Consider the following 23,746-nt stretch of genomic DNA (forward strand, 5'->3'; position numbering starts at 1 on the left):
TGTGTGATGTGTGATGTGAAATATTAAAAATGATCAATAATTAAAATGTGTCTTGATGTCCCCTGTGATGCTACAGCCTTAGAAGTAGGTTTACTCATTGTGTATCAGTGGCTTCAGTCTTTATCAGCGAGAGCGAACTTTGACGGCAGAACAGAGGTGAAGTCTTGTCGAGAACTTGTTAACCACATCGACCAGCAGCTCTGGTCTGAAATTGAAAGCAGGAGTCTGACTCTTTTTTTCACAAGTGCAATATGAGAGATTTGTCAACAGGATGAGAACTGTATATTTGACAGTGTGGGCCAGGGTGTGGTGATGTGCGAGGAAATCAAATCAAAGGTTATGTGTTTTTTTTCTGCTTCATTTAGTTATTTTTTTTTAAAGGTTCATAAAGGGTTAGGGTTAAACATCCTGTTTCTTTTCAATCACCAAACGCCCTAAAAAAAATAACTAGATCACAAGGAAAACATCACAACTGTCATCTTAGACACTAACAGATAATAACACACACACACACACAGTTATGACAAACACAGGTAAAAGCACACAGAACACACCTCTGGAGAGTCATAGGGGTCAAAGCGTCCCCACGGACTGTGTGGACGGGAGACCGAGCTGCCCGTAGAGTCCAGAGACGTCTGCGAGACGAGCTGCTTCCTCAGCGGCAGGGACTGAAACCCTGAGTCCACTCCTGCACGGTGTGGTCTCTGAGGGGCTGTTGGAGAATCGGTGGTGGGGTTGCAGGGGATGGGACGGGCAGGAGGGGGGGTCCCGGGAAGGCTGGGGCGTCTCCCGTTGGTTGTGGCGGCACGGGGTCCCTCTGCACCGTGGATCACTGACATCGGGTGACCTGGTTCCTGGTGCTGATCGCCCGCCTGAGAGACGCCAGGCAGGTCCCTCATGGCGAATGGAAACTGAGTGTCCTCCTGATCGTCAATGGACAGACTGGAAAACTAGAACGAGAGACAGCAGAGCTACTTAGACATGTTTGTACAATGAAAACTAAAAAAAGAAATGAGAAACGCTATGACACAATATAAAGGAATGTTTGGAGCAGAAATTTTAAATAACATGTTTGTGGCAAAACTTGATATTGAGGGAAAGAATCACCATCTTTCCCCTCAACTGTTGTGTGGGACACTTATAGATCTACGTTTTATTTATTTCACATTAAACATATAGGCCCTTGACTAAACATGACGTGATAAGTTTTCTGTTGCAGTGCAGCTACACCCTTTCTTCACTGATAAGCTGTGACCTGCGATCCCTTTATAGTATTACAGAGGCCCTCATCCATCTGTCCAGCGATGGGGGAGACACACACAACAGTCAGTGCTGATCTGCAGGTTCGCAAACACGAGGGTCAAACTGGATGTATGGACTAGACTCAAGTCTTTTGTTTAAGGGGGGGAATATTTAATTGTCACACTTCTGTAGACAAAGCAAGTGGATGAAAATAGTCACGAGGGTAACAGGTCTCTGTCTGTTTTTTATGCTCTTGTCTTTTTGTCCAAGGCCTCAGTCCACACCTGCCTTGGTAATTTCCTAACAGGAGATACACATCACACACTATCATGAGTCCTCTTTTTTTTTGTCCCGGTCTGAAGGCAGCAGCACAGCTCTCACTGCTCCTGGTGGCCTGAGCAGGTTGGGTTTGGCACCCCTCTACCTGTCAGCTCTCATTACCCACAAAGCTTTGCAACGGGGCTTAACCCAGCTTAACGCTCTGTCAGGGTGGGGGGAAGTTGGAGATTTAACTCTTAAACACACACACACACACACACACACACACATTTGCACAAGCTATTAACACTATGATTAAAGACTATTCCACAAAGTTGTCCTACCTCTGATAAGGTTGCAGCTTTTTTGCGAGGAGAGCATGAATAAAAAAAATATGTGGGAAAAAAATGATGGTTTGTAATATAATACAAATACAAAAGGGCTCGATGTATAAGCTGGATATTAAGAACAGAAATGGATGTTAATTCACCTTTGCCAAATAAATCAAAGAATACATTTAACTAATAAAAGTTAAGAATTACGTACTAATACAAGTCAATACAACTTTTAAATAATATTAAGCACTATATGTTTAAAACAGTAGAAATAAACACTATTGGCTTTTAACATGTTGTCCTTTAGTTTGAATAGATCACATAAATCCTGTAGGAATACCACAGGCTGCTCTATTGTTTTTACACCGGGCTGAGAAATCTGATTTCCACAAGCTGTTGGTAAATTCAGTAAAACAATGAAGCAGAGGTGTGTGTGTGTGTATGTGTGTGTGTCTGTGTGTATAAATGCTGGTGTTCAGTGTGGTGGTGGACGTACCTTTCTTATGGTTGCGGAACCTGACCGGAGAGGACATGTGCTGCATGCTGCTGCTCGTTCTCCCTGGATAAGTTACACAGTGACCACACAACAACAACTACACAAGAAGTGATCAAATGTGAAGAGCCATATGGTGTGCGTGTCTGATCACTGCTGCTCCATGTGTTGGACTGAGCTCCGGCTGCAGCTCGCTCACTGGTGATAATGTGGTACAGTGTGGAGAACATGGGAGCAACAACAACAACAAAAACAACAACAACAACAACAACAATAATAATAATAGTTAAGTACATTTCCAAACGATAGGTTATATTCAAGCACGAGGCTTATTTTAACGTGAATGGGATAAATACAGTGTCTTCAGTAATTATTCAGACCACTTCACTTTATGCAATTTACTATGTTGCAGGTTTAAATTCAAAAGTGAAATTTGCAAAAGTCACAATGACAAGGTGAATACAATTTGATAGGAATATATTTTCATTGGAAAATTGATCTTAGAGGGGGAGATTTTGTGATAATGGATTATTTCAGATAATTGATGAAGATTGATTCAGTTTTATCCAATTAAAAGTTGAACCTACAACACAAGTGAGTGAAGGAGTCTGACTAGTTTCTGATGCACATTCGTGATATAGCCACCATCAATTTAGCCTATTTATTTCCGGTGTTACTTAAGTTGCTATTATATTTATATCTATTTATATTTATGTATTTTTCTCAAACGACCTATTTCCAGGTTTGCGTGTTATTTGGATAGATCTATATGGGGGATGTGTGACTCCTACCTGGCAACCTGCACTAGCACAGAGGAGCTAGCATCGTTAGCAGCAGTTGTTTGACACTAAACGGTGAGTGAGCGGTTTTATTGGCAGGTTTTGGTGAAAGTGGGAATAAATGCATTGACCACAAAGATGGACGCTTCTGACTCGACTGTGATAAAGTTTGAAGTCTGTTCTCAGATTCACAACCAGCTAAAAGCTAATTTCATCCTAATGTCATGACAGCTAATTAGCGTAACAAGCAGGCTAATGATAAATATCCTTCAACATATTTGTATCTGTTAAAAAACAATGCAAGAACAATGTAAATGACGTTAATTTTTAAAGAAATACAAATATAAAGTTTCAAATTTTTGTTTCACACCAAATTTAGCAAGGAGCTAGCTGAAGATATGAAGGCTATTGCTAACATTTGAGAGGTACTAACATAGCATTACATTGCATTTTACCTTGTGTATGTTTTCTATTTGCTTAATTATGAGGGCCATCTATTAAGGTTAGTTTTTCATTAATATACCAAAGTTTTCTGTTAATTCATTATATTTAACCAAGTAGTAGTACATTTAAGCTAGTGAGTGTTTAATGGTAAAAAGTTATTTCAATCGAGTCCAGGTACTTTTAATCTTCTTTATTGAGTCAACTTCAGTCGTAGTTTATTCACAGCTCAGTGGGTTGAATGTGTTTTTTACATTTTTAACAGAAAATTAATATAAGGCATTCTGATAAATATGTAACCCATGCAATTTAAAGCATAAAGTGCGATGTGTTTCACAGTTTCTGGTCACAAAGTTGATACTTGGGCCCAACTAATAGATTGACTATGAAGTTTAGCTTATCACAGATATACTATTATCATAGTATTGTAGAATATGGCCAACAAGTAATGAGAAATTGTAAATACTGGTTCACAGAGCAACATGAGGCCACTGTTATAAGCTGTGTGCACTGTTTCTACTTTTCCCTTCATGTTCTCTGAGCAGAAGTCCTTACTTTCAGTTCTCTCCTCGGCGTTGAGAAGGCACCAGTGTGTGGATAAAATGTTTTTACAGCAAGGCTCTGGGTTAGGGTTAGGGTTAGGGTTAGGGTTAGGGCCCAGCAGATTATACGAATTCAGAGGAAGGAGCTGTCCTCCGTAGATCTGTCCCACAGCACTTTGCACGTCTTCCTGTGCTGGCAGAGCAGTGAGCTGTTGACTTGGACTCGTCCTGATTCACAGGTTTCAGGTCTGTCCTTGTCTGACTCTGCGCTTGCAGAAATGCAACACTGCCTGTTGTCTGGTGAGTGGTTCATACAGTCTCTGCTCAAACAGCTGAGGTCGTGCTCTGTCCTCGAGTCATCAGTGTGATGCTGTCCATCCAAGTGACTGTCAGGTTTACTGTGTGGGTCTTGGCTTTGAGGCAGGTGACCAGACTCCATGTGGTCATTTGCATTGTCTGTACAACTCTTAGGCTCAGGGCTCTGTTCTCTGGGCTGTGAGCAGTGGGTTAATTCATGAGATGACAGCGTGTTGCTCTGGTTGTGAGAGTCGTTTAGGTGCGTGTGATTCTTCCAGAAGGCTCGACAGAGCTGCTCTAGCTCAGAGAGCAAAGGAAGCCCGATGTCCAGGTGCATGAGCAGGTTGTCCAGCCACTCCTCCAGCTTTGAGAAGGAAGGACTGAAACAGTGAAACACAAAGATTAGTGATAATGAGTGGCTTCAGGGCCTTGCATGCTGTACTGCAGAAGTATATTCAATATTTACTAGCCCGGTCTGCGTTCATTTAGTTTGTGTAAGGCTTTGCTTGGTACAGAATTCACTGTTTGACCAGCAAACACCCAATCGCTCTACTGAGAAGCTTGAAGCTGTGGGCCTCATACTTAAGTTTGGGTTGTTTACCGTCATACCGTTTATCAGCATCCATGTCACAGCACAGGGCCGCCAGTGGCAGGAAGGCAGCGGGGCACAGTGAAGGGTGGTACTGCTGCAGGAAGCTGACCACATTCAGCCCAAAGTCGTTTGTACGGGGAAGGTAGTCAGGGTCGGCACTCACTCTGCCTATTATCTTTAGAAGAATAGAGAAAGATACTGCAGTCAGATTTCAAACTAGATGTGAAGATGCTTGAGTCGTGGAAAAACCCAGAAAATATATGAATAATTCGTTTCTGTAACTCAGTCATCACCACATCATTTAGATTCTTAGAAATCACGTGCATGGTATATTCAGGAATCTTTTACCTCTACGGTCTTACCTCACATATCATGATACCAAAAGAAAAGACGTCCACCAGTTCATCATAGGTTTTTCCTAAGAGTTGAAGAGGAGAGTTGGAGATATCAGTGTGTTTGCTTTGGATCTGCTATTAGGCCTGAGAGTATCTACAGACTCCTCCTTGATCCCTTTTTGCACATTGACCTCACTGTGGCACTAATAAGGAAAGTGGAAGTTTGGTCAGCATTTATTTGGAATCCTCACTAACAACAATGTGTTCATCACTGTTTAGTAATCTTCACACTCACGCCCTGTGAGGTCTGAGTTGTTTCATTGCTATTTATATGTATTTCCTTATATTTTAGTATGTTTCTTCTGTCACTACAGGCAGGCCAATGTTACAGAAAAGGAAATCAGCCTTACAATGGATTATTATCATCATCTTGTTTCATACAAATCATCCCAAAATTTTAATTGGGCGACTGAACTAGACCATTTTAACTAGTTATATTTTACTGGAAAGAAAGATTCTTTTCTTATTGGGTCTCAGAGACAAATTGGATGCCATGGAGGTTTCTTGATTTAGAGACTGCTGTGCTGATTGGCTGTTAGGATTGACATTGAGCACTCACCATGGATCATCTCAGGGGCCATCCAGTAGGGGTTTCCTACCACAGTGTACCGCTTCCTCCTGTCAGGCCTGCGGAGCTCCGACAGCGTCCCCTTCGCAGGCCGCTCCATAGAAGATGTTCTGATCTGATTCTTCTCCTCCCTCACCAGCCTGGCCAGTCCAAAATCTGCAACCACCACAGACTGGTTCTAAACAAGCAGACAGGGAGAGAAAGAAATTGTAAGAACATTTAATGAAGGTTTTGTTCTCAGTTTTTTTTTAACCTCAGTGATCACACTCTGAGGTTATCGTGTATCGGCGTAGCATTCTCAAAATTCAGATCACCACTAGTTTACCTCTCTAACCAGGCAGTTGTGAGAGTTTAGATCTCGGTGGATAACATTCATGGAGTGTAGGTAGGCCTTCGAAGGAGAAATGTTGAATACATTAGACAGAGTTTATATCAGACTAAGCCATTATGATTTTGAACTTTGAACTTTTACTTTTAGAATATTGACCAGAGAGAGACTCACCATTCCAGCCGCAATATCTTTGGTGTAACTAACCCTTGTACTCCAGGGAAAGTCCTTGTCCTGCAGCAAAATGATTGTGATCAGCATAGAGTGTCTTTGGACTCGTGAAGGAACATTAAAACCCAACCAATCTAAACGTACCATTTTTATGATGGTTTCTCGAAGAGTTCCTCCCTGGATGTATTCAGAGATGACGTTTATTCGTTTGTCTTTGTAAAATAGCCCAATGAACTTTAGCACATTAGGATGGTCCAGACATCGCATCACCTTCACCTGTATATAATAAAAACATGAAAATAGACATATTGACCATGAGAGGCGCTGCTGCATATGAGTGAGTTTATCATCTAGAATAAGAAATTTAAGTTTTCCTGCTACTTACATCTTCAAACATGTGGTCATTCCCACTCTGATGAGAACTTACCTCGTTTAAAAAAGTCTTGTGCGTCTCCTCATCAAATCGAATCAACTCTTTCATCACCATCACCTCCCCTGTCTCATGATGTGTCACCTTGACAGAAACAAGATGGCTGTCTTACATAACTTACAAAGAACGGACAAGAGGCGCACAGTTGTTCGAGATGATTCGAACAAGTCTCGGAACCAATTGATTTGAAATAAGTAACTGTGGTACCTTGACAGCCTGACCAAAGAAACCCTTGCCAAGCACTTCTCCATGGATGAGGTCCGAGGGTCTGAAGATGCGATGAGTCCGATCTCCAGGGTCGGCACGAAGAGACTCTGAGCGAACCATGTCTCTCCTTTGACATAACAGCGTCAATGCTCCAGTGGACAGAGGACACTTATCTATACTACAGCTACGCCTGGGAAACAAATAGAAGATTTAGACAGAGAGAAAGAGGGGAATCGTGAGTCAAAGAAGGCCGGAGATCAGCACTTACAGGATATGTCTGGATCGCATTCCCATGGTTCCTTGGTGCTGAGGTGGTGAGAGGCTCATTCTGTTTTTTTCAGCCGTCTCCTCCCCTGAATTTGTCTCTTCCTCCAGACTCGGGAGTTTGTGGCTGGGTGAAAGTTTTTTGTGAGAACAGGGGTCAGAACAGGTGATGCTGTCCTGGGGACTGTTTGAGTGCAGGACGTGGTCAGGAGGCGGCGGGTTGTGTTCAATGGTGAGCTGCAGTGGTCTGCTAGTGTCCAGGATCACACAGTGTATCTGGAGGAAAGAATATTGGGTTGGCCTTTGGGGACATTGTGGATTTTTCAGTAAGGTGGTTTGAGGCCTACCTCATCTGGAGAGATGTTGCGAACAGGAATGCCGTTGACCTCCAGCACTCGATCGCCGGTGTGGACAGAGGACAGTAGATCTGGGCTGAGGACAGCTGAGTCTAACCTGAGTGAGAATGGGAGGTGGGGTAGGAAAGATGGGGTCAGACACAAAAGAAAGAGTGGATACTTTTTATGGTTTAGTGAGGCTAAGGTGTATCTTGTAGATGCAGACACTCACTCTGTCACAACGACGTGAGGACTTTTGTCTTGACTGTTTTCAATTTTAACAGTCAAACCTCGGTGGTCACCTGCATTGGGTGGGAGAGACACCAGCGCCACCATGTGGGGACTCTGGGTGAGTTGAGCAGCTGGTCTCTCAGCTGACATCACATCCTGACAGAAACATTGACCACTGCAGAAGAGCAAACATCAGAATCAGAAATATGCTGGACCATTAACTAAACATTTTCCATTTTTATCATCTTTCTTTCTGCTTCAAACTTACCAGTAGAGTTTGGTGCGTTCGACGAGCGTGTACGTTTCTCCATCGCCAATAAACATATCGCAGCTCATGCAAGTGAAACACTCAGGATGGTACTTCTGCTCTCCAGCTACCTGTGTATGAAGGTACTCTGGTAAAACACAATGCAAAGGCTGTGGGAATATCGCTTTTTTTTTTTACAATATGATATTTGGTGGGGTCAAAGTTGAAAAACGCAGCTCTGAATTTTAAGTTCTTTCTGTACATTCCTGCATCAATGCTTTTTTTAGTGTCAGGATGTTTTCAGAGGATTTCCTCTGGTTGAGTTGAAAGCGACCAAAGCAAACATATTTATTTTCATATCAGGAGGGAACCAAGAAGCAGGAAGGCTTTGAATGCTTGAATACTTGAATAGTTGTTATGACTGTTATGCCGAGATTTTGAGCGCAATGTAATATTCGATCATAGCCGCACTCTAATCAACAAACATTACATAAGGTGCACATTTTATATATGAATGAGCTCTTGTTAGTTTGAACAGCCGGTGGTTCTGACCGATCAATAAAGCAGCTATTTTTAAATTAGCTCATCAGCTATCAATCAATTTTCCTACTGGTTGAGTTCAGAATGTTTTGGAAAGAGTTAGCAGGAAAACAGGACGGAGTATCTGCCAAGGTGGCTTTGTGCCCAGTTATTGGGTCTTTATGTGACTTATTATCATAGAAGTTCATCAACATCACAAAATAAGACGAGAGTGTAAAAACTAGCAGAGAAACAAGACTTTCCATCTTATGTGTAATCCTGTAATACATGTAGACTAAAGTTTTTAGCGTGCACAGATAAAAGGATTCAGTAAGGAACTATTTTACTCTGCTATTTCTTTGAGGTGTCAGAAAAGCATAATCCAAATAATAATCACTGAATTTATAGCTGCTTTTATTGCTTTGATCGTTTCACCTTTATAATGACCTCCTTCAAGGAGGTAAGGTTTGTTTGTCTTTCAGCAGAATTATGCAAAAATCAACCAAACTGAATCTTATAGGACACTTGGTTGAATGCTGGGCTCAGAGCCAAAAAAAAAGCCCATAACATTTTTGATCCAGATAAAATAGAACGATACAGGAATGTAGTTTTCACAAAGTTCCCTGGGATGAAGCCTTAGATTATTACTGACTTTTTTTAGGGAACTGATATCTATTTGAAATTTGGTGCAACTGGAATGAATTTAAGGATACTGTTGGACCTTGGCAAGGGAATGTGCTCTACTGAGTGCCACTCTGTTGAAAAAATAAATTGTAATGTCACCATAATTAGTCCTGTTGTGATGGTCTCCTTGCAGCCGTGGCAGTGCTCTCCATAACGGCCCCAGTAGTGCTTCTTACAGAAGAGCTGTCCCTCTCTTTCATAGTACCAGTGAGACAGGATACAGCCACATTCACCACACCTAAAGAAAAGGGGGAAGTGTAATGTTGGTGGTGTGAGTAAGACGGAGACGGAGAATCAATACGATGTCAACAGATACTTCTGACGTGTGTCCAAGCAAAGTAACGCGAGCCTTGTCTGTCATGGAGCACGTGAGGAAAGTCGACCTGTTGGATCGTCTCATACAGGATCAGGTAGAACCCTCTACTAGGCCAGCTGGACCGTGTTCTCCAAGTTTGCCTATTTTTAACCACACCGTGTTGTGCTGTGTCACTGATGCCCAGTTCCCCTCCACTGTTTGCTTGTTTCACTCTGCTTGTGTTACTGGTGTTGAGGTTGAGACATCAACAGTTATCTTCACCCAATGGACGGCGTTGAAAGGATGCATTACAGATCTCAAATGGCTGATAACACCGTGCACATTCAGCTGGACACCATAATTGTGTTGCTTCTTACTAAAGGGGAACTCATGTAGGGTTCCAGGCAAGTCAAATGTTTTTCACAGAAAACAACCACTCAATGTTAGTTTCCCACAGGGACACACCCACTCAAACACTACCAGAGAAGAGAATGAAACAGTAAAGTGCAGACATTACAACAGTCACTGAAAACCCAATTCTTCTTCAAATGCGGTGCAGCATATCCAGTACTCTCAGTAGCTAAACCTGGATGTGGAAATAAATTGACATAAAATAAAAGAATTGGTTCTTATCTCAAAACACAACAGCCAGGGTGGGAGGGGACGTCCTGGACTGAGAACAGCTCCATGTTTCCTCTCTCCCTCCCTCCACTGTAAAGGCCATGTTGCTCCTACAATAGAGAATGAAAGCTTTCTATTGAGAGTGAAGTCCGGGATGGTTCCACTTAACTTTTCTCCAATGTAACTTGAAGACAGCATTTCACTGTGATCGATCAACCTTGATCAATCAAGCTTTTCTTGATTAATTGTGTCCCCAGTGCAGGCGTTACATATTGCTACACAACTAAGAAATGGTAATAACCATTTAACCTACTTCTTGTAAATGATGGTTCCAATCAATCACTTTGGTGATTGAGTGTCATGCTCATCAAAGACTGCTTCATTGTTATTAGTGAGACAACTACAACCAATATGTCTTAATATGAACTAAAAATTTATTTATTTCCTGAACTTGGAGGAGGATCATCTCTTATCACATTTATTGTATGAGGAGCAAAGTGGACATGATGACTGAGGGTTATCTTTACCTCTGCCACGGAGGTTTTTACCCCTGTCGGTCTGTTTGGGGCTTTGTATGTTTATCGTATACATTTTAGATCCAGATTACGCAATAACAACTGGACGGATTTCCCAAAACTCGGTGAAAGGATGCAGTATGTGGGAAGAAACTATTCAATTTTGGTGCAGATCCTGGATACTTCCCAGGGAATGATTCATGGATCTTAATGAGAAAAATCTGGTATTGTTAAGCATGTGATTCTATACATCTGGTTATTTGGTGCAGCCTAATTGAATGTAATAGGACTGTTGGGCCTTGGAGGAGGTGTTAGCTCTACTGAGTGCCATTCTAGTCATTAGTCCTTCTTTCGGTTTCCCGCAGCTCGTATTCAGTAGAGTAAATGCACTCTTTGGAATCATTAGTCTTAACAGATGCTAGGGAAATATTGCATGCTGGGAATAACTGAGATCTGTTAGGGCCGTCTCTCGCTCGTTACTGAGGAAATAATTAAGTATTAGAACCGTCAGACAGCTGCAGGTTTATTTTTGACCTCCTCTCTTTGTCGTTGTGCCGCTGGCGACGGATGTGGAACCTTTCAGCTTCACATCTGTGATTCCGCTTCAACATCTGGTCGTGACAAAAACCCTGGAATCAGCACAGGAGAACTTATCCTCCCTCTGTTTCCTACTGCAGCCCTTCTCATAACACTTCTCATTTTCTCCACCTGAGAGTGTTACCCTCATCCGACTACATCTTCATCCATTTACCTCCCCGCTTTTCCCTGTGTTAGTCAAAGCGGAGCGGCAGACACACTTGCACTTGGGGCACATACACATGGACAGGACATTAACAAGGGTCAAGTGTGAAGCATCTAATGACGTATTCTCCTGCCATTGTTTCCTCCCTGTTGTGTCTGTGTCACCCTGCTGAACTTCCTTTTTAAGAAACAGCCGCTTTTAACAGAAGACATTCGATTTTGATCTAATTGTATTGTGTTCAGTGGATGTGGTGTTATGGACAGCACACGGTATAGGTGTGGGTCTTTGGAGTTTATTCTGTATGTATGACATTAGGTGGTGTAGTAGATGGCAGGTATCAGAATTAACTAAGAGTAAAAGTGTATTTATGGGTTTTTACTATTCGCTGCTTCGGTCCCTGACAGTATTAGTAACGATTGCTCTCATTGTTTTGGTTTTACAAACTACTCATACATATGTTGATGTGAAAGTAAAGTAGAAGTTCCTCATGTGTCTGTTAGTCAAAGCAGGCTTGTGTTTGAGGAAGTGTTTAGCTACAGTTTTGTTGTATTCTCTTCTACCGACTGTCTCTCACTTTTACACACTCTTTCTCTCCATTCAGTCACTCACATCTCACCAGTTAGAAACAGTGGCTCTTACCTTCCCTTCATTCCTCTCCGAAACCTCTGGTCCCGCCGTGACATCGTGCCCTGTCAGCTGGCAGAGAGACAGGTCAGAAACAACCCACCCAGTGAAGAATAGGCCTCGTTAGCAGCATGTGTTCACGAGAGGATCATACATGTACTCTGCTGTGAGCGGTGGCAGGGCTCCGTCCATGCGATCAGAGGCTTCCTGTGTACCCTCTCTAATGTGCAGAGACAACAAAAAACTCTGACCCACTGACACCCAGCAGCCCAGTCTCCCTCTGCCGGCTGCAGAGAAACAGACCTATCCCCGTAAAGAAGCTGTGCTCCACCCTCCCCTTGCTGTTCCTTCCAGTATGTAGCCCTCTGCAAGATACAGTTACAGTCTTCTGCTGAGTCAAAAGATTGTGGGAGGGATAAGCTTACAGCCTCTTACACGTGAACCTGCATGAGTGCTAATAGGTGTGTATATATGAGTCTGTGTTTTTCTCGGAAGTGGTGTGAGAGAGACTGCAAGCCTGTGTGTTTGGAGCTGAGCTCTGTTTCCCATCAGCACAGGCATAATCTCTTTATGAATGCCCCAATTACTGCAATGTCCTGATCCGACAGCAAAGCGCTCTATTCATCACACACAACGAACAAAGAGGGAGAATTCTGTGAAAGTGCAAAGGAAAGGGAAGGCGTTTCAATCTGAGGAAATAAACTGGCGATACTGTTAAATAGGAAGTAAAGACACCCTCCCATGATCTGCTAGGGAGGCTCTGCTGAAGTTTTTTGTCTTTTGCTGGAAGTCATTGACAGCGCTTAACATTGGTTAGTTAGAGGGTTTCTAATTGTATTTTTAAGTGCATTTTCTATAAATAGATCAAAATGAATTTACATAAAAGTGACAGTGCAGGTCCTACAAACTGATTGACAGAAACAGGTGTTTGTGGTGCTGGTGTTTCTTAGAGACTGTACATAAAGTTGGAAGGCATGTCTCCTCTTCTTCCTGCTATTCAGAAATGAAGCCAAAATATCCCAGATAAGAAGGCTGCCATATTGTGCCAAAGACAAAATAGTCTGGACAGTAAGTAATTGGGGGATGTAGTCAAGGTAACGGGAGGATCTCCATTTGTCTGCCTTGAAATCATGTGATATTACAGTTGTGTTCCATGTTGTTGTATGTCCTTTTTGATTTTGTGTGTCTTCTACGGTTGCATGAGGAAAAGTCGACCTGACTGGAAACTGTGCTGTATGTAGTCTTGTGAAGTATGCAGCATCGTGTGTGTACTTGCTCGGTATTTGGAATATGAAGACACGGTTTGCATGTGGCTCTTATTTCTATTTTCACCTGCCGAGGCTGGGCTGTGCTGTTTCCCTTTTAGGTCTAACTTGTGGTGGTTAAAACCACAGCGGATCAGCACATCGTAAAACACCAACATCTGCCTCCAAAACTGCAGCTTCCTTCTGTCGCCTTGTGCAGTCGAAACCTCATGTGACTGTTTCACATTTCTTGTATATGTGCAAAATGCAAAATGATCGTTGAAATAACAACACCAGTAGTAGTTGGTCATTTCTTTATTTTAGAGAGCGCTGTAAGAAAGTGTACAAAAGTGCACAATTTTTTTTTTTCATAGGCCATGTAAAAAAAACAACACAGGTATTAAGAGACATGTTACATGACAGAAACACAAATGTTACACTCGAATGAAAGATGAGATTCAGTGACACTGTTTTATCCCCATGAGATCACAGGCTACAGTGTGATTCAGCACACATTCAAGGTCAATGTAACAAAGCACTTATATTTATCATAGTACTACAAATCTTTAAAAAATAAAATAAACGCACGCACACACAATAACTAAAATAATTCATACCGTATTAATTCATTTGAATGTGTTGACTAAATAGCTCAAGAATTTGTTCTGCTTTTTCCTCAGCATAATTTAAAACGACGAGTAAACGTGAACAATTTCCAACAGTGTTAAAGCAGTTAAATCAAAAGAACAAAGAAAAAAGAAGAGTACACAGAAACCGCAGTAATGCTCCTTTGATGTCATTTAAATGCATCATGGTTTCAAATCATATTATCTCACATTTAGATTTAATTCTTTCCACAACAGCAAATGTAAAAAATATAAACTAAGCCGCGTCAGACTGTCATAACAAATACATCCTTCAAACAATGTAAAAATATGCATGTTAACCATATTCTTACATTAAAACCAATTTAGCTATAACACAGTGCCTTTGGTTCTTGTGAATGGAGTAAAAGACGAGTTTATAGCTAAAGACCTTCAGCCTCGGAGGCCTGAGCACAGTTCTAATGAACACAGGAGGCTTTTCAGAGATCAGATAATTGCCACTCAAAAACACAACACCATGAACAATTCCACCAAGAGTCCCTTTGGTTCACTGTCCCCTAAAATAGCAGCCGTGTGTTTCTGTCTGCTGGACAGACTGTGGAAAAGTCTGCACTTTGATGTAAAAAGTGAAAAACAGCGAATGAGTGAAATAAAAGTGACCTCGGAGAGGTTTTACAAACCAGAAAGGAAGGAGCTGCCCTGAAGGACTCACCCACCCAGGATTCATGGTGACACTTGCACCGGAACACAAATGATTTTCAACGCAACAATAAGCCCAAACTGTAGTATAGCACAGCTTGGTCATAAACTTTAAAAGAAATCCTTTATTTCAGTGGTTCTCAGCCTGAAAGTCAGGATCCCCAGAGAATCACAAGGTGATTTATGGGTAAATATTTGTACATGTACTTCCTCATTCAGACATAGTTTAACATGTGCTTTTACAACTGATAGGGTGAAATTTTTGATTAATTATTATTAAAAAAAAACTAAAATAAAACAACATGACAATGATTCATATTGTTTTAAGGAGTCACGTCCCTAACGGGCTGAGAACCATTGCTCTTTTTGAAAGAGACCCTTGTATAACATCTAAGCAAATGAAAAGACAACATGTGTAATGTGTTTAAGCTTTAGCTTCAATGGCAGGTTAGACACTTACAATCTGGGATCATGCAGTAGCACCACTATTGTTTCAATGAGGTCACTTCCTGTTCGTTGATCGCTCACTTCCTCCTTCGGCCACAGTACTTTCCCTGACAGCCAGCTCCTAAAAAAACAGAACATAGACAATGTGTGTTCTTTTGCCATAAAACAGTAAAAAAGATCTCATTGTTCAATTATTAATTCAATTTCTGAGGTAGTTCTTTATAAAACACAAACAAATTTCACGCAGATAAATAATTTGTTTGAATTTGTAATAATAATAAGTAAATTCGTAATAAGCAAGTAAACGTTCTGTAAACTTAGACTGGGGTGAGTTTTAATCATCATAAAGTGTAACCTGGGAAGTGAGATAACATGCTGTGTGTCTATGTAAACTTCATCTGATGACTGGATTTCACAGAAGTCCAGCCCAATGTTTTACAGTGAACAGAGAGAGAATACTGTAAAGTAAAACAATATGTATGGTTGGTACCTCTGTAAGCTCCGGATCCTAGTAAAGCCTGCATTGCTGCATATTTGGCCGCCATCTGTGCCTTAGCTATATATGTATAGGACAAGAAAGAAAAACAGAAAGTTATTTTGCAGATACATGAGATTCTACAATTACCGATTATAAAAGCCTAAACAAACATTTTTTTATTTGCAAAATACTAAATACATTGTTGTTATAATGTGTGTATTTTGTGCTAAAGCCTATAGAAATACTCCAAAACTTAAAGCAACACTATGTCACTTTAACTGAGCATCAGCTCCCTCTACTCTCAGACGTGGAGATAAATTGTTGGGTTCTGTGTCTGAGCGACTACGTGGTTTTTCATGTAGAGACTCGGACTGTAAACGCTGTACGTTGGCTAATTTGTGGTCAATTACAAAAGCTGATGAGCTCCGATGAAATTGCTTGATACCAATCACCGTTGTTATGCCATAGTCTGCCACATGGTGCTTCTGATGCCGTTTGTGGCCATAATTTACCAGTTTATACACAGAATTAGTTTGGTGCTCCTCATAAAGTGCTCAGATTCAGTGTATGTGTATGTGACTGATAATCAAAGACACAGGAAACAGTGAGTTTTCTTACATTTTTGCCCGGCCCCCGCATATCCTAGAAAACAATAACAGGAAATGAATGATAAACAACTGGTTATCTTTACAATGATGTAATTTACCCTGTGTATTATCTCAGCAATGACAGGAATGGAAAATATGTCCAGACAAATATTCACCATGCAAGGTCTGACCCGTTTCTGTTTCATACCTGGTTTGTGTGTCACCATGTTGGTTTCATCAACACTTTAAACTTATGGCTGATAATTTCATACAGTGTGAAAGTGATTCATTCTGTGTTTTTTACCTGTATATCCTCCCCCAGGTGTCCCACCATAGCCAGGGCCAACTCCCCCTGCTGGAACAATGGAGATTTTACAACCCACATAACTGACATGACCGGAAGGCAAGGTATTTAATGTTTCTGAATTTTGTGAATGCATCTGTTGTCAAATCTTAAACTGTAAAATTGACAGTTATTATACTCTGAGATGTCTTTTACTTTTTCAGTGCTTCATTTAAACAGACCTGGTAAGCCGCCCACTCCTCCTGCCCCTGGGCCTGTTCCTGCAGCCCCTCCTGTTCCTCCTCCTCCTCCTCCTCCTGCTACACTGCCTGAACACATGAGTGAGTATAAACTTATTTAGAAATAAGCCAAATGCTTAAAAACCCTAGAAGATAATCATAACTGAGGAAAGGCTCCTCTGTTATGATTATCTCCTCCATCAATACCAGACAAATTGTCCAGTACATTCTTTGCTGCGAAAATTAGAATGATTCTCCCCTGATGTATGTATTAGTTTAATAAATATAATATTATCCTATATAAATTAAAAACTTACCTGTGCCACCTCCAGTGACGCCTCCGGTTCCTCCACCAGGAACCCCCCCTGCTCCACCACCTGATGAACACAGGTGTGGTTAGAGGTATTCGATTCCACAAATGACAAGTAATATAAAAGATCTGTTTCCGCAAACTGTATTACTGCAGTACTTTTAAAAGTTCCTAGTTCCAAGGCTGACAGACCTTGACTCATTTCCTGTTGGTTTGAGGCGTAACATACTCCTATGAATGATGTAATGTCATGGTTCCAGTAAGCAGCATTTAAGCCATCAAGGTCTTTGAGGTAACTTTTTCAATATCTCCTTGCCATAGATCACAGAAAAGTTAAATTAAATATTCAAATTCATCAAAGGAGAATTTTACCTGGTCTGTAGCCGGTTCCACCCAACGACGACCCATAACCTGATTTAGAAGGCTTCCTTGTCCCAAGTGCTTGGCCACCAGGCCCATATCCACCAGCCCCACCAGGTCTGAAACCCCCTTGCCCAGTTCCAGCACCTCCTGGACCAAAACCACCTTGTCCGGCACCTCCTTGGCCATAACCATCAGGTCTGGCCCCTCCTGGGCCAAAACCACCAGCTCCAGTTCCACCTGGACCATAACCACCAGGGCCATAGCCTCCAGGTCCAGCTCCAGCTCCACCGGGTCCAGCTCCTGCACCTAATCCTCCTGCTGGGAAACAGCACAGTATATTTATATACATTTAGCTAAATACAGTGTAATATGATTGATGATGTTCCAGTGATAAATCCTTCCGTCATGGAGCATATAATCCTCTGTTTTAAAACTGGTGTTAATGTTGGATTTTAATAAAATAAAGGGCTACAATAAAAATATAACAACATTAATGTACAAAAACATAATTTCAATTCCCAAACCAAAACCAAACCTCACCTGATCCATAACCTGAAGAAAAAGAGGAGAAAGGGTTCAATCAATCATTGTTCTACTAATCACTCTTCTTATTCTTATCTTAATCCCTGATCAAATATGATTCTCCGTCAGTACAATTTATGTTTAATATCTGGCCATATTGCTTCATTTATATAATCAAAGTTACCAGATTTAGAAGGTTTTCTTTTTCTATATCCTTGTCCCCCTGGTATGAAGCCTCCTGTTCCTGTGCCGGCTACACCTGGTCCGTAGCCTCCTGGTCCTGTTCCGGCACCACCTGGTCCGTAGCCTCCTGGTCCTGTGCCGGCACCACCTGGTCCGTAGCCTCCTGGTCCTGTGCCGGCGCCACCTGGTCCGTAGCCTCCTGGTCCTGTGCCGGCGCCACCTGGTCCGTAGCCTCCTGGTCCTGTGCCGGCACCACCTGGTCCGTAGCCTCCTGGTCCTGTGCCGGCGCCACCTGGTCCGTAGCCTCCTGGTCCGTAGCCTCCTGGTCCTGTGCCGGCACCACCTGGTCCGTAGCCTCCTGGTCCTGTGCCGGCGCCACCTGGTCCGTAGCCTCCTGGTCCTGTGCCGGCGCCACCTGGTCCGTAGCCTCCTGGTCCTGTGCCGGCGCCACCTGGTCCGTAGCCTCCTGGTCCTGTGCCGGCGCCACCTGGTCCGTAGCCTCCTGGTCCTGTGCCGGCGCCACCTGGTCCATAGCCTCCTGGTCCTGTGCCGGCTCCACCTGGTCCGTAGCCTCCTGTTCCTTGGCCGGTGCCTCCTGGCCCAAAACCACCAGGCCTATATGAGCCAGCTCCAGTTCCTGTTCCTCCAGGTAAAGCCCCTGCACATGGGAAAAAGCAATACATTTTTTAATACCCTACCTTTGTTTCAAACTGACATAAAAAAATAACAGACACATTTTTTGTATTTTTAATGATTAGAGAGTTATGATATGCATATATATAACAGGATATGTATGTATATATCATGTAGAAAGACAGAGAGAACTACACCAAAGAAGTTTCATACCTTGAGCTCCACCGATTGAAGATGATCCATAGCCTGTCAGAAAGAGATGGCTTGTCTGAATTTATCTTAAAAATTAATACATTATTAAATATTGTGAATATTACAAGAACACAGTGATTATACCTGACTTGGGTGGTTTTCTTGATCCTAGTCCTTGACCACCAGCAGTATAAACACCAGTAATGCCCCCTGATCCACCAGGTCCATAGCTGCCTGCTCCTGTGCCTACACCACCTGGTCCATAACCACCCGGCCTGGTTCCGACACCACCAAGTCCTGCCCCGGCACCTCCAGAGCCACCGCGTCCATAACTACCGGCACCACCAGGCACAAGACCACCTGCTCCAGTCCCATATCCACCAGGCCCAACCTGACCCCCTGCTCCATAACCTGTACAAATACAGTGGCCCAGTTTAATTAACTCTTGTCAACTGTATGTTGTCACTCTGATTCTCTTTCAGTTCTTATCTTACTTTTAGGTGGTTTTCCGTTGCCGGTACCCAGACCTGGACCTGTGCCATATCTCGAACCTGCATAACAGATGATATGAAATAAACACAAAACCAATTTTCAATGACATGTTATAATTTCTGACAAACACATGACTTTAAAATTACATGTTCTTTGTTATTTTATCTTAATTATACTGGTTTCACAGACGTGAACTTACCACCAGGACCAACACCACCACCATATCCCCCAACTCCACCTGGACCCGCTCCACCAGGGCCCACTCCTCCGCCAGGACCAATTCCAACTCCTCCAGCACCAAGTGTTCCTGCACCTCCTGGACCACCGCCAATGCCTCTGCCTCCATACCCTCCAGGTCCGGTTCCATATCCACCAGGCCCAGCGCCGTAGCCACCTGGGCCAGTGCCGTAACCTCCTGGTCCTGCACCATAGCCTCCTGGACCAGTACCATAACCACCAGGACCGACTCCATAGCTGCCAGGTCCAACTCCATATACTGATCGAAAGATAAAGAATTGGAATGTGATTTATTGCATGGCTTATGCCAGAAATTGTGCTTTTCAACAAGATGACTGTAACATTTAAAGTTTGTAGAACCTTTGCCTGATTTCCCTGCTCCTTGTCCTACTCCAGCTCCAGATGGGTAACGTAAACCTGAGTGAAGAAGAAGATTTTAGGTTGTTTCAGTCATGAGTTTAATATAATTAAGATGTTATAGATAATGTTAGCCAGCATACCTCCACCTGGTAAAACTCCACCGGCACCATAGCCTGTGATGGAAAGTGTGTGAAATGTTAATACTTTATGAATATTTCCTTGTAGTATAGGTGTAGGTATGAATGCTTGGGGTGAATACGCAAACATTTAAGAGATTACAACATATAGCGGCTCACTCTTTCGAGGTTTAAGGGCTCCTACTCCACCAGGCCCACCAGCACCAGGGACCAAGCCTGCTCCTCCAGGACCAGCTCCAACTCCTCCAGGACCGGCTCCAACGCCACCAGGACCAGCTCCAGCTCCTCCAGGACCAGCTCCAACTCCTCCAGGACCGGCTCCAACGCCACCAGGACCGGCTCCAACTCCTCCAGGACCAGCTCCAGCTCCTCCAGGACCAGCTCCAATTCCTCCAGGACCGACTCCAACTCCCCCAGGACCGGCTCCCGCTCCACCAGGTCCACCACTTGTGCCGCCTGCCACAGTCCTACCAGTTGCACCATCTGTTCCAACTCCACTTCCATTAACAGCACTGTCTCCTCTTCCCACACCTGTGAGACCTCCTGAAACTCCACCTGCTCCTCCTGCACTGGATGGACCTCCTACTACTCCTTCTGTTCCTCCGCCAGTGCCTGTTGTGCCTTCTCTCAACCCATCAGGACCTCCCTCGCCGTCTCCTTCACCTGGTGTGTCACCTCTGGGGACACCTGAAGACGGGACATAGAGGACAGCAGAACTTTAACGGGATTAAAACTGATAGAACAAAATCAGTAACTATTAACATCCAAACCAACTTTGCTGAGAAGACACCAGGTGAGTAAAGCTCCCATGTGGTATAAGACTTAAGTTTAGCTGTTTTGAATTTATCATAGATTTGAATAGGTGGATATTTAGAAGAAGGTTTAATTGTATAATGTTTTATTTCATCTGGATTAATTTTTGTCACCTGGAGGTTTGAGAGGTTTGACTCCAGGCAGAGTCCCACCTAAGACATCACCAGAACCTAGAGAAAATAAACAGAGAGACTTTAGAAGAGTCAGGAAATGAATTCCTAATAATTTGATGTGGCCTTATCATTTTGACCCGTGATTATAAAGTCTGGATCATTACATTTAAGGTTTTTTAGAACAATATGTAAACGTTTTTTTTTTTCTTTAAATCTAAGCAAACATAATGCCGGACTTAATGTTAGAGGGATGTAAACTTACAGTCAAAATACTTTCAACACAAGTATATTGAAAACATCCAATCAAAATTTATCTTGTATTCTATAACAATGCTAGAAATGTCAAATAGCCCAAATATTTATGTTATATTGAAACAAGGGATGACAAAAAGTAAATGGCCACATGATGGCACTGTTCACACCAAAACAAGATCCACTGTTTCTTTGCTTTCCACCAAATGTTTGTGTAATCTGTGAAACAGTGAGAGACTAAAACCTAATCTGTGTTTGAATAGTGACGTCACAGTCTCTGACAGAACTGGATGAACACACACTGTTCACAGACAATCATATAAAATCCCAATGAAATAAACACTGACCTGGAAGTTCGGTCCCATTGAGTCCTGTTTTATAAAGATAAATAAATAAAGTCATTAATTTTAAAAGCATAAAAGTGTTAAGACAACAAAGAGTATAGAGACTTGAGACAGTAAGGTTTATTCCACCACTAACACTATTTACAAAATACTCCTGAATTAATTATTAGCTAAATAAATTAGCACCTTTATGTTGCATTAAAATGTATTCAGACAAAAATACCTGGTTTTGCTCCGATCATGGGGATTCCTGTTCCACTCAGGCCGTCTCCATCCCCACCTGCTCCCACTGGTCTGCCAGCTACACCAGTACCTCCTGTTTCAATATTGATTGATTAAAAGACGTTTCACATCTGAACAAATGTTTCATATTTTTCAGCTAATGATATTTTAAAGTTTTGCTGTTGAGAATTAAGAGGCCTCAGGAGCAGGGAAGTCTGTCAGTCTCAGCAAAGGGCAAATTAAGGGTTAATGTTAGAAATTTCCCAGTAAATATAAACCCACCTTCTCCTGCAGAGCTCCCAGACCCTTCTATCACACTGCCAGCACCACCATCACCTGGAACAAGGGCAAAGTTTTTAAAGGGTTGATATTCGAAAGTGATGTAGTATGTGTGATTATTGATTCTTGATATGACAAATCAATGACATAGATATGATAATGATCACATTGGAAGCTGACAAGGATTATTAAATGATTATTACATTATAAATGAATAGGTGTGACAGAAGCATTACACATCCTGACTAAAGATGTCAATGTTTTTCCATCCCTGTTACACATATTTTACATTAAAACTAATGGAAACCATGCAAACACAATGTATATGTATTGATGTGATAATATGTGAATATAGAGATACCTTCTGATGCTGGGGCTATTGTTCCTCTTGTTTCTCCAACTCCTCCTCCTTATCCCAACAGAGAATCACATATATATTCTTATTAGTTATGAATTATTGATCAAATCGTTTTGCAAAATGTACTAAATCTGTATTCTAAATCCTCAAAACAGATGCGCACCACTCGGTCCGGCTGTTGTCCCTGCATCGCTGCCAGTGCTGGTGCCATTCACTGAACCACCAGTGCTGGTCCCTGTTCCTGCTCCTCCCGTACCAGTGCCAGTGCCAGTACCAGTTCCATTTCCAGTTCTAATTCCAGTTCCAGCACCAGTCCCAGTTCCAGTAGTAATAGTACCAGTGCCAGTACCAGTTCCAGTTCCAGCACCAGTTCCTGTAGTAGTAGCACCAGTGCCAATACCAGTGCCAGCACCAGCTCCTGTCCCCAGTGCAACTCCTCCAGGTTGTCCTAAAGTTTATGAATAAGATAATCTTTTGATTCAAAAAGAGCGTGTGAACATCTCTCAGTTCAACCACATTATTGTGACTTGTAGTATTTCACTAGGCCACAGTATAATGATCAGATGTAAGATTGAAACCACTTCTATCTTTCTACCTTCTTCGCTCACATGATGAAATCTCAAACTACTGTTACAAATAACAACAATAATGACATCCAATATTCTTGATATATTCCTATATCGTCTATGGCTATACTTTTATGTTGCATTCCTGTTAGGTTTTATATAACCTTGGTATTTGTTTATTTACGGGCCACATGTACTCATAGCATGTAATGCAAGGGACATGTAGTTCTGAATAACCACCAACAGGGTTCAGTGAAAAAACAGTTCATACTTTTCACAGAGAAAACAAACGACAACCTCTGTACAACTACAGAAAAAAATAAAATGGAGGAATAGAAAATCCATCAATAGGGATTCACAAAATGTTTCATTGAAAGATTTAACCAGCAAACAGACCCAAGAAGAATGCAATCTGCATTTTGAAGTTCTCAATACATAAACAACTCACCATCTCGTCCTCCTCCACCTCCTAGTGCTCCACCCCCAGTTCCAACTTGTCCTACACCAGTTTAATATTAAAAAATATGTATTACTGGAATTTCAATGAAAGCTACATCATTATGTTTTAAATTGAGCAAAAGTTTATTTTGATACCGTATTTAGCAGCTTTTGATCCAGGTCCATAGCCTGTAA

At 42.2% G+C, this 23,746-nt stretch overlaps 2 protein-coding genes and 1 long non-coding RNA gene across 4 annotated transcripts; all 3 read right to left on the bottom strand.

The window, feature by feature from the left end:
- Window positions 1-3,726: 3,726 nt before the first annotated feature.
- Window positions 3,727-12,726, bottom strand: LOC128457650 (LIM domain kinase 1). Of its 2 annotated transcripts, XM_053442433.1 has the most exons (15): window positions 12,171-12,726; window positions 9,458-9,596; window positions 8,177-8,286; window positions 7,910-8,083; window positions 7,690-7,795; window positions 7,347-7,618; window positions 7,079-7,268; window positions 6,869-6,955; window positions 6,586-6,717; window positions 6,445-6,504; window positions 6,268-6,333; window positions 5,934-6,120; window positions 5,342-5,397; window positions 4,997-5,154; window positions 3,727-4,767 (listed from the first exon to the last, which is right to left on the bottom strand). In XM_053442433.1, exons 1-15 carry the CDS (start codon window positions 12,212-12,214, stop codon window positions 4,224-4,226), a joined length of 2,325 nt encoding a protein of 774 aa, XP_053298408.1. In that variant the 5' UTR covers window positions 12,215-12,726; the 3' UTR covers window positions 3,727-4,223. The 2 variants fall into 2 exon arrangements, with proteins under 2 accessions (XP_053298408.1, XP_053298409.1); XM_053442434.1 differs by lacking the exon at window positions 12,171-12,726 and having other exon boundaries at window positions 8,177-8,282; window positions 9,458-9,594.
- A 987-nt stretch (window positions 12,727-13,713) lies between these two features.
- Window positions 13,714-16,566, bottom strand: LOC128457651 (uncharacterized). The gene is made up of 4 exons (XR_008341952.1): window positions 16,520-16,566; window positions 16,247-16,270; window positions 15,641-15,706; window positions 13,714-15,271 (listed from the first exon to the last, which is right to left on the bottom strand). It is a non-coding gene; the product is annotated as an uncharacterized LOC128457651 (long non-coding RNA).
- Window positions 16,567-17,245: 679 nt separating this feature from the next.
- LOC128457366 (uncharacterized) lies at window positions 17,246-21,930 on the bottom strand. The gene is made up of 13 exons (XM_053442028.1): window positions 21,912-21,930; window positions 21,093-21,149; window positions 20,326-20,853; window positions 20,170-20,202; window positions 20,030-20,086; window positions 19,632-19,928; window positions 19,435-19,491; window positions 19,085-19,351; window positions 18,962-18,994; window positions 18,117-18,773; window positions 17,946-17,962; window positions 17,420-17,716; window positions 17,246-17,278 (listed from the first exon to the last, which is right to left on the bottom strand). The coding sequence occupies exons 1-13, from the start codon at window positions 21,928-21,930 to the stop codon at window positions 17,246-17,248; spliced, it is 2,352 nt and encodes a 783-aa protein (XP_053298003.1).
- Between the last annotated feature and the right edge of the window lie 1,816 nt (window positions 21,931-23,746).

This window comes from Pleuronectes platessa, chromosome 15, assembly GCF_947347685.1.
Source record: "Pleuronectes platessa chromosome 15, fPlePla1.1, whole genome shotgun sequence".
Taxonomy (NCBI): domain Eukaryota; kingdom Metazoa; phylum Chordata; class Actinopteri; order Pleuronectiformes; family Pleuronectidae; genus Pleuronectes; species Pleuronectes platessa.

Coding starts and splice junctions, on each gene's coding strand:
- LOC128457650 (XM_053442433.1), bottom strand. CDS start 12,214: ATGTCACGGCGGGACCAGAGGTTTCGGAGAGGAATGAAGGGAAG. Junction 6,121..6,267: donor ACAACTGCCTGGTTAGAGAG/GTAAACTAGTGG, acceptor CTGCTTGTTTAG/AACCAGTCTGTGGTGGTTGC. Junction 4,768..4,996: donor GACATGGATGCTGATAAACG/GTATGACGGTAA, acceptor TCACTGTTTCAG/TCCTTCCTTCTCAAAGCTGG.
- LOC128457366 (XM_053442028.1), bottom strand. Junction 19,492..19,631: donor TGGTGGTGTTGGTCCTGGTG/GTAAGTTCACGT, acceptor TCTGTTATGCAG/GTTCGAGATATGGCACAGGT. Junction 18,774..18,961: donor TTCAATCGGTGGAGCTCAAG/GTATGAAACTTC, acceptor TCCCATGTGCAG/GGGCTTTACCTGGAGGAACA.